General features: G+C 63.2%; 1 protein-coding gene across 2 annotated transcripts in view; it reads left to right on the forward strand.

Moving 5' to 3' along the window:
* The window catches only part of SHANK2 (SH3 and multiple ankyrin repeat domains 2), a 149,605-nt gene that overhangs the window by 128,980 nt on the left and 10,378 nt on the right, over positions 1 to 10,247 (forward strand). For both annotated transcript variants that reach the window (XM_011382991.2, XM_023524849.1), the window contains 4 exons: positions 1,769 to 1,899; positions 2,269 to 2,380; positions 3,120 to 3,140; positions 4,401 to 6,807. In XM_011382991.2, the coding sequence (XP_011381293.1) occupies positions 1,769 to 1,899; positions 2,269 to 2,380; positions 3,120 to 3,140; positions 4,401 to 6,807 (2,671 nt within the window). The remainder of the gene's footprint in view (positions 1 to 1,768; positions 1,900 to 2,268; positions 2,381 to 3,119; positions 3,141 to 4,400; positions 6,808 to 10,247) is intronic.

Genomic DNA, 10,247 nt, shown 5'->3' on the forward strand with positions numbered 1-10,247 from the left:
GGGGACCCTGGGGTCCCCCCGGCTTACCAAGCAGGTCAACCAGGTGCCACTGAGCCACTGAGCCGTGCCGCAGGCGAAGGGAGCGAGGCCTGGCTAACAGCAGGTGGGGACGGACGCACTCGGGACCGTGACCTTGGCTGAAGGTATCCCCACGGCGGGCGCTCCTGACCAATTCCGAGGGGCGGCCAAGAGCAGGAGAGCCACGTGGCCCAGACGCCGGTGGGGGTGGGGCTCCAAGGACGCGTGTGTCACAGAAGGGCCTTCTTGATGTTGCTGCCTGAGCAACGCAGCGTTTGGCTGGCAGGTGGACCGGGACGACGGTCCAGACTCCAGTCAAGGCCCAGAAGGTGGCAGGCCTTGCAGGCGCTCTCTGTAACACAGCCCCCTTCCTCTCCTTTTAATGTCCCTTAAAACCGCGAACGTTGTCCTCCGGCCGCGGACCAACAAGCACAGGCGGGCAGGGTGTGACATTGGGCTGCAGTCCGCCGAGCTGGTGCAGGACTGGCCTAGACCCAGGCCTGTTGGGGATTAACCAGGAAGCGCCTATGTCCCACCTGCCGACGCCCTGTGAGGCGAGGTGGCATCTGCCTGTCCCCTGCCCAGCACGTACCCTCCCTCCCACAGTTCCTGTTTGGAGACCCTGGTCTGGGTTACTCGGTGCTGTGGCTCCGAGCTTCCCCAGGGGTGACAGGTGGCTCTAACGGCTCTAGAATAACCTCGGCCTGACGCTCGTCTGCTCTCTGCCTCTCACGCCAGCCTCACCACTGGGGGCTGGGTGACATCCAGAGGCCTGGTCCTTGTCGATGACATGAGCTTCACGGTCACCAGACCCGGGATGGGTCAGGGTGCCTAGCAGAAGACCCCAGGCTTGAGGACAGAAATATTCTTGGTGACCTGGGGGCAAGGTCATCAGTGGGACATTGCCACCGTGCTAACTCAGTGGCCCCAGTGGGAGGGAGCCCGCGTGCCCAGCCCCACCCAGCGGGACGCCTGTGGGTCTCAGCGGAGTGGGGTCCTGCGTTCCACCGGCCCCGATCGGCCCCCAGAGCCTGGACTCAGATGTCCTAGATACAGCCAGGGCCTCAGGGCGGTTCAAGGACGTGCTTCGGTTTTCAGACAAATTTAATGTTTAAAATTTCAATTAAAAAATTCTTAATTTGTAAGGGTCGCTAATAACTAACCCTTGGCTTTCTTTTTCACAGAGAAGCGAGAGTATTCTAGTACTGGGGGGTGGAGTGGGGGCTTCTCCACACTGCCCAGGCTCACACTGGGCTTGCTCACACCCACGCACCCACATGGCCTCCAGCCCTGGGTGGTGGGCCCTTCGACCCTGGCAACTGCACCTGGTCACAAAGGAACCACCTCCGGGCTCTTAAAAAGTCCAAGCGGCGGCCTAGTTAACACCATCAAAAATAAGTGGCATTGGTACGAATGCAGCATCCACTGAGGGCAGGACTTTGAGGGCAGCCCGGGACTCTGGCTGAGGCTGCGTGGCCAGGGTCTTCTTCCCATGTCTTGTCCACATGCCCCCTCCCGGGGTGAGGGTTTGGGGACCAGGATCGGGCCGCTGTGCACACACGTGGCAGAGAAGCGCATGTGTCCACACTGAGTGACTGGCACCCACTTGCTCGGTTTCGGAGGCTAGAGCAGTTACGTGCCGTGTGACATGCGGGACGCACTTGGGCGCTTTTCCACCCGAGCCCCGAGCCCCGGCTGTTTGGGGCTTCGGTCACTCACACCCGCGCCCACCATTCTGTTCACGGTGCAGATAAAGCCGATGAGGTGGTCCCGGCCCCCAAGCCGTCCCGAGCCGCGGAGAACATGGCCATGGAGTCCAGGGTGGCCACCATCAAGCCGCGGCCCACCAGCCGGTGCTTCCCGCCCGTGTCTGACGTGAACGTGAGTGGCCGGGTACTGGGGAAGCGGGCGGGCCTCCCAACGTCACTCCAAAGGCGGCAGGGCTCCGCATGCATGGAGATGGCCACCCTTGTAGTTTCGAGTCACACTCCCCACGCTGTCCTGACACGAAGCCCAAATCTGGGCCCCACAAGAGGAGGACACATCTGTCCAGGGCCTCGGGCCACAGCCGTTCTCTGGGGCTGGGAGCACCAGCAAGTGCTCAGGCCTCAGCTGGACACTCACGGGCTCCAGCCCGGGAAGGCACGTGACAGGCGCCCACTGCCCGGGGTGTCCATGTCGCCCTCTGGGCCTGGTCACTGCGGAAGGGCAGGTCCAGGCGCGCGTCTCACCCCGGCCCTCTGGTTGCAGTCCGTGTACGAACGCCAGGGCATCGCCGTGATGACGCCCACTGTGCCCGGAAGCCCTAAAGGCCCGTGTCTGGGCCTCCCTCGAGGTACGATGCGAAGGCAGAAATCAATAGGTAAGGAGCGCGGCCTTCCCCGGAGAGCTTGTCCCTGGTCAGTGCCCACCCCAGCCACGCCCAGGCCTGCCCGCCAGGGGGCCCTCTGAGCGCTTCGGTGGTCTGGAGCGCGTCTGCCCACTGGACGCTGAATCCAGGGTGGCCCCTCCCACCCTGCAAAGCGGCGGGTGTGATGGGTGGTCCACGGGAGTGGGCTGGGAAGCGGGTCCTGTGTCACTGCGTCCCCCACTCCCTGCGTTGCCGGCCACTGCCACGTTTTGTAGGGTGAGCTCGGTGGACACACTTCGGAGGGTGGTTGGGTCGGGTTCTCGAATTCTAATAAAACCGTCCTTAACGTGTGTCACGGAAAACTCCTTACCTCTCCTGCTAATGTCACACTGCTTCCCACGGACTGCTCCGTGCAGGCACCCGTGACCCTCAGACAGTCCCCCTGTGAGATCACCCAGCACTGTCTTTACCAGGCAAACTCGGGGAGGCCGAGGCCGCTTAGAGATGAGGGCGTGCGGCGGGCGCCCCTGGGTCACTGCCCTGCGGTGTGGAAACGCCCCCGGCACTGCTGCTTAGAGGCGCGGTGTCCTTGTCACTCATCTGAGGCAGTAACTAAACAGCACGTGATCGTGGAGGCCGCGTCTGCGGTCCCTAAAAGTCACCGGCCGGGTGGCTTGGCCACGCGGAGCAGCGCACACGCGTCGTGTCCCTGGCTCTGACTGGCTAATAACGGTTGATTTCCTCCTATCAGACAGCAGAATCTTTCTATCAGGTTAGTGAACCTTACGGTTTGGGACGTGTAACTTAAATGTGACCTAGTTCACTCTCTAAGGTGTATTCTTAAATTATCACTCCTTGGGAGCGTGACCGTCGGGCCACCAACACATAGCCACGGGTCCGCAAAGGCCTTTGAGCCACCAGGCCATCTTTGCGACACCAAAGAGGCCTCCCACAGAAGTGTGCTGGATTTGGAATACCCTTATGGAATGGGGGCTTCCATAATAAGTTACTGTAGTTTGCTTGATGAGTTTTTTTTTTTTTAATTGAAGTGACTGGTTGTGTCACCTCCTTGAAAAACCTGCATGCCTGCAACGTGACGCATGGGACTTCCTGTCTGTTGGCATCCGTGTCTGAGTGTCGCTTCCTGCCTGGAGTGCATTCTGCTGATGTTGTGTATCTTGGGCCGTTGGAAACAGAGTCTGAAAGTGTCACCCACTGGACGCAGACACAGAACAGTCAGGGCCGGCGAGGGGGACGCACTGCGACCTCTGAGCCCTGTCAGCCACGTTGTGACCCTGGTTGATCACTGGGGTGACGCTGCACCCCTCATCCCCGTCCACGGGGTCCTACGGGGCCCGTTCCAGAGCTCCTGGAGGGCCGTGGCCGAGTGTCAGTCAGGACCCTGGTCCCAGCTGCACTTGGGGTGTTGGGTTCCCCCACACACAGACTCTGGCATCCTCCCGAGGGCCCAGGGAGCGCCAGTACCCTCAAGCCCTGGGGCGGCCTGGCGAGGTCAGGTGACAGAGCGGATTCCCCGCCACATGGGCGAGAGCAGCCCGTGGCCACGGGCTTGAGGGCGGCGGCCTCCCTGCAGCCCGGCGGACGGCGGTGCCACTGCCTCCCGCACAGCCGCCCCTTCCCCGCCGCGGCCCCCGCAGCCCGCGCGCCCTCTGCCCTCGCCTCAGCCCCCAGACTCTAAAAGCAGCCCCGGGGGCCCTGGCCAACCCCGAAAGGATGGGTGACTCCTGATCCAGCGCGGCCCCATCCCAGCACGCGCTCGCACGCGCACACGTGCACACGCACACGCACACGGCAGCCTGCACTCAGCACATCCCGTGCCCTTCTCTTTTCTTTGCCCTTTTCCCTTTTTTTTGGCTCGGAACGGGCCGCGTGCCCTCCCGGCCCTGTGCGCCGTGGCCTGCGCTGCGTCTGTGGGCCGGCGGGCAGGGTGCAGGGGTGCCGCGCGGCCCAGGGGTCTGCGGGGGGCTCACCGTGGCTGCGATGTTGGACTAACGCCGCATTCCGCTTGTAGGGATCACGGAGGAAGAGCGGCAGTTCCTGGCGCCGCCGATGCTGAAGTTCACCAGGAGCCTGTCCATGCCGGACACCTCCGAGGACATCCCGCCCCCACCGCAGTCTGTGCCCCCGTCCCCACCTCCGCCTTCCCCCACTGCCTACAACTGCCCCAAGTCCCCGACCCCGCGAGTCTACGGGACCATCAAGCCCGCGTTCACTCAGAACTCCGCCAAGGTGTCCCCAGCGGCTCGCTCGGACACGGTGGTCACCATGGCGAGGGAGAAGGGCATGTACTACCGCCGAGAGCTGGACCGCTACTCGCTGGACTCCGACGACCTCTACAGCCGTGCCACCGCCGCCCAGGCCAACTTCCGCAGCAAGAGGGGCCAGATGCCCGAGAACCCGTACTCGGAGGTGGGCAAGATCGCGAGCAAGGCCGTGTACGTGCCCGCCAAGCCCGCGCGGCGGAAGGGCATGCTGGTGAAGCAGTCCAACGTGGAGGACAGCCCCGAGAAGACGTGCTCCATCCCCATCCCCACCATCATCGTCAAGGAGCCCTCCACCAGCAGCAGCGGGAAGAGCAGCCAGGGCAGCAGCATGGAGATCGACCCGCAGGCCTCCGAGCAGCCGGGCCAGCTGCGGCCCGACGACGGCCTGACCGTCAGCAGCCCCTTCGCCGCCGCCATCGCCGGGGCCGTGCGCGACCGAGAGAAGCGGCTGGAAGCCAGGAGGAACTCGCCGGCCTTCCTCTCCACAGACCTGGGGGATGAGGACGTGGGGCTGGGGCTGCCCGCCCCCCGAGTGCGGCCCTCCACGTTCCCCGAGGAGGGCGGCTTCGGGGAGGAGGACGGTGCCGACCAGCTGTCACCCACGACGCCCGGGGCAGCGCCCAGGGAGCCCGAGAGCCATTTTGTGGGCGGTGGCGAGGCCGCAGCTCAGGGTGAGGCCGGCAGGCCAGCGAACTTCATGTCCAAAGCCAAGGGGCCCGACAGCAGCCCTGCGGTGCCCCCCAAGAGCGGCAGCGTGGCTGGGCCCGAGAACTACGTCCACCCGCTCACAGGGAGGCTGCTGGACCCCAGCTCCCCGCTGGCCCTGGCGCTTTCCGCGAGGGACCGAGCCATGAAGGAGTCCCAGCAGGGCCCCAAGGGGGAGGCGCCCAAGGCCGACCTCAACAAACCTCTCTACATCGATACCAAAATGCGGCCCAGCGTGGAGGCAGGCTTCCCTCCGGTCACCAGGCAGAACACACGGGGCCTCCTGAGGCGGCAGGAGACCGAGAATAAGTACGAGAGCGACCTGGGCAAGGACCGGAAAGGTGACGACAAGAAAAACATGCTGATCAACATCATGGACACGTCCCAGCAGAAGTCGGCCGGCCTGCTGATGGTCCACACCGTGGACGCTGCCAAGCCGGAAGACTTCCTGGAGGAAGAGGATGAGAAGGCTGATATGGAAATGAAGCTGGACAACTTGCCCCCCGAGGTGCCAGAAGGCGTCCCCGAAACCGAAGGTGCTTTACAGATCTCCGCGGGCCCCGCGCCTACCGCCACCACGCCCGGCAGGACCATGGTGGCGGCGGGCTCCATGGAGGAGGCGGTGATCTTGCCATTTCGCATCCCTCCCCCACCTCTGGCCTCCGTGGACCTGGACGAGGATTTTGTTTTCACAGAGCCATTGCCTCCTCCCCTGGAGTTTGCGAACAGTTTTGATATCCCCGATGACCGAGTCGCTTCTGTCCCCGCTCTCACAGACTTGGTCAAGCAGAAAAAAAACGACACCTCCCCGTCCCCCTCGTTGAACTCCAGCCAGCCAGCCAACTCCGCAGACGGTAAGAAGCCAGCTGGCCTTTCAAACTGTCTGCCTGCCTCATTCCTGCCACCCCCCGAAAGCTTTGACACTGTCACGGACTCTGGGATCGAGGAGGTGGACAGCCGGAGCGGCAGCGACCACCATCTCGAGACGACCAGCACCATCTCCACGGTGTCCAGTATCTCCACCCTGTCCTCTGAGGGCGGGGAGAGCATGGACACCTGCACCGTCCACGCAGACGGGCAAGCGTTTGTGCTCGACAGACCCCCTGTACCTCCCAAGCCAAAAATGAAGCCCATCATTCACAAAAGCAATGCACTTTATCAAGACGCGCTCATGGAAGAGGACGCAGACAGCTTTGTGATGCCCCCACCCGCACCCCTGCCGCCGCCCGGCGGTGCCCAGCCCGCGCCCACAAAGGGGATCCAGCCAAGGACCTCCAAGTTGTGGGGTGACGTCTCGGAGGTCAAGAGCCCCATTCTCTCAGGCCCAAAGGCAAACGTGATCAGCGAATTGAACTCGATCTTGCAGCAAATGAACCGAGAGAAATCGGCCAAGCCAGGGGAAGGACTGGACTCGCCGACGGGGACCAAGCCGGCCGGCCTCGCTCCAAGGTAAGTCCCCGCGCCTGGCTGACGCAGCCTCTGCACCAGGCTCACCTCTGCCGCGGCGGGCAGCGTGACCAGGAAACGCCCTGGGAAGCAGCCGCAGTGGCCGTGAAGAGGGGGTTCCCGAAGCCTCTTGTGTCGCACCTCTCATTCTCCCGGACTCCGGTGCAGCAGACCAGACCTCGCCCCTCCGGCAGGACGGGCACTCCTGAGCGCAGACTCGTGGTCAAGGTCAAGGGCAGCCGCGCAAAGTCAGCCCTCCCTGGCTTCCGGAGCGCGGCCAGGACCTCCCAAAGGCCGCTCTGGAGCCTCGCAGAAGCCGAAGCCACGCTCCACCGAGCTGGCCCAGGAGGGCTTCCGTGCCAGCGGGCCGTGAGCGGGTGGCAGGCGTGGGAACACACGTGCATGCTCGCTGGTTCGGGGCTCGGGAGGTGCCGGGTTGTGGCTCCGCCACTGAATACAGGGTGGAAGGCATTTCCCCTGACAGCCCATCCTACCCCAGCGGGCAGGCCTTAGGGATGAAAAGCGTTCCACTGTCCCTGGGTCGGCCATTCACAGCATCACGCGGCGTTGAGGTTACTGCCTTTGGAACCGAGAGCGGACTAGGCAGGGTCACTTCTAAACCCGACCCACCGGCAGGCTGTGCAGAGGCGCGCCGCGTTCCAGCACAGGGCCCTGACCGTCTGCCCACTGTCCCTCGCTCCCGCGATGTCCCCCCGTCCTCGGTTTCTGCCCCCGTGACACGCACCATTGCGCTGTCCCCGGGGGCCATGTTCTTCGGCTTCTCCCACTGACGTTCATGCGCAGGTCTCGTCATCCTGACTGACGAGGCCTTTCTCTGAAGTCCTGCTGGGCAGGCGTCACCTGTAAACACCAAAGTCTGTTAGTCAGCAATGTCGCACTGCGGTGGGGGCCTGAGATGTGGCAGGTGCCACCGTTTTCCTAGTGACCGTTCGGGGAGGATGTAAATACGGAGCTTGGCTGCTCCCACCCCTCCTCAGGGCAGCAGTGGTTGGCCGGCCTCGGCGGAGGGCCACACATGGACACCGCTGTCCTCTAATGGGACCCCCACTGCGACTGGGACATTCAGGTGGTGCCTCCGCCTGAAGAGAAAGTCTTTAAAATTCCCCGTTTCCGGCAGGTGTGTGTACACGTGTATCTGCAAATAGCACATACTCAGCAGGCTCAAGGAGATCTTAAAAACTGGATGGTTTAGGGCTTTCTGTTTGTGGAATAATACCGTTCCCTAGTTGCTACAGTGCGGCAGGACAACAATTAAGATGCTTTACCTTCAGTGGTCCACGTTCTACAGAGCGTTTTCACACGGTGACTCATCTTTAGGGCACTTGGGAGCAGGTGTTAATTGTGCCCATTTCTCAGAAGGAGACACGGGGACAGAGGCCAGGGGCCTGTCATGGGCACCGCCCGCAGTAGGCGGGGCTAGGGCGCAGGCACAGGTACTCTGACGGCACTTCCCCTCGCTGGCAGCCTGAACGTGAAAGATGCCGAAGGGGGTGAGCCCAGGGCTGTCCGGGCCACGGGGCAGCCTGCACCGAGCTGCGCTCCTCTGAGCGCTCTGGGGGGCGGGGCCTCTCCGAGCAGCATCCGGATCCCTCTCCATCTCTCCTCCTCTCCCGACCTGAGCTTCTGGGGGCTCGTAGGACAGTGGGCCTCCGAGGTGCATGTGTCTCCAGGGGTTCCCTGCCCTGTGTCCCCTAGGTGGGTGGGACCTCAGAGCAGACATCGCCTGGCAGAGTCCTGCTGGATTTCTTGAGAGCAGCTGCAGGACCAACCTCCGACTCAGGCTTGGTTACCGAGAGCCACCACCTCTGGTCTGTTCTCTTATTTATAACCCAACTCGCTTACGATAAAGACATTAGCCAATGTCTTCCAAACACTCACTGGAGGCTGGGCATTGCACTGTGGGCGTCACTGAGGCACGGCCCGTAGTGGTCACTGTGCAGAAGCGCAGCCCCAGCAGGAGCTCAGCTGGCAGGCACTGAGCAGCCCCCACCCCGGGAGCTCCCCGGTCCCACTCCTGGCCTCCTGCTGGACCAGAGATGGGCCTAGAGGGAGAGGCAGCTCCCTAACGTAACAGCAGCGGGGCTGAGGTCACCCAGGGCAGGGCCGACAGTAGGCAACGTCGGCCACCAGGCAGCCGCGGGCACCACTGAGCACTGGAGGCCGTGTCCCGCTCTTCCCAGCTCACGGCCAACGCCCAGAGTGAGGCCCAAGGTCAAAGGGGAAGGTCGCAACTGCCCTGGCCTCTCTGACCTCACAGCCCCACCAGCCGAAGCCCCACGTGGAGGCATACTGACCAGGGTAAGTCGGGCAGGGCCACTGGGCAGAGCTACCGAGGCTGCGACACAGTTCTCCCCGGGCACTTCTGTCCCCCAACCCACTACCTATGTCCCTCTCCGGGGGGCAGGCCTCTCCGTTGCTGGCCGCTGCCTCGTTGACAGTTGACGGGCTAGGCATTAACCCACCAGGAAAGCAGACGGAGCCCAAAGCCTCTCAGCCTGGCTCACCTGCCAAGGTGGTATCAGAATTAACAGCTGTGAAGGGCCCTGGGCAAAGGCAGGATGAACCGGGAAGGGAATTCCTGCTGCCTCATCTTTACGACAAGGATACAGGAGAGGAAAAGCGGTTTTCTAGGGAGAACTGGAAACCGGCCCCGCTCTTTAGGACGACAGACCAGCAACACTGCAGAACCCCACTTCCACAGGGAGAAGTTTGATCCCCTGAGAAAGGGACGGTTTTGGGGGTTGCTCACAGAAACCACAGCTGAGCGTCCCCTTCAGAACGTCCCTGCGCCCTTGGGTTTCCCTCCTAACGGCTCCGAGGTGAGACTGGCCACTGCTGCTGGAGCCGACGGGAGGAGGACAGCGACGAGATGGTGCTGACCTGGGGACGTCAGGTTAGCCTGCTGCTAACGGCCGTTCCCCAAACTCAGGCTGACTCGAGACCCGACGTGTCTGATTACACGCACGCCACCGCAGCACACACGATTCGAGGCACCTCCCTGGGCCGGGCCTGGAGCCGCCCGCCTGGCACTTCCGGCGCAGGTGCTGCTTTGGCCCCGGCCTGATTCCCGAGAAGCACTTGCCCTTGCAGAGAGCGTCACACTGGACCCAAGTGAAGGGCGCCAGGTGTGAACGGAGCGCAAGCCTCTGTGACCAGCTGGCTGGTTCTCCCACTCGGTGGATCCCCAAAGCAAACCCACAGGTGCCCCAGTCGGCGCCGCTGGCCGGAGGCCCCGGTGCTCTGCGGGCCTGGCCCTTTCCTGGGAAGCACGGAGCCAAGAGGATAGCCATGGCGTCGGCCGCGGCACGTCAGGGGAGGCACATGCACAGGCATTATCAGCAACCGCGGAAGTTTCTTTACAAAGCCGGGTGACCAGCAACCTACATCGCATGGGACTTTCACGACCTTGGAGATATCAGGCA

The sequence above is a fragment of the Pteropus vampyrus genome, unplaced genomic scaffold, assembly GCF_000151845.1.
Source record: "Pteropus vampyrus isolate Shadow unplaced genomic scaffold, Pvam_2.0 Scaffold501, whole genome shotgun sequence".
Lineage (NCBI taxonomy): Eukaryota > Metazoa > Chordata > Mammalia > Chiroptera > Pteropodidae > Pteropus > Pteropus vampyrus.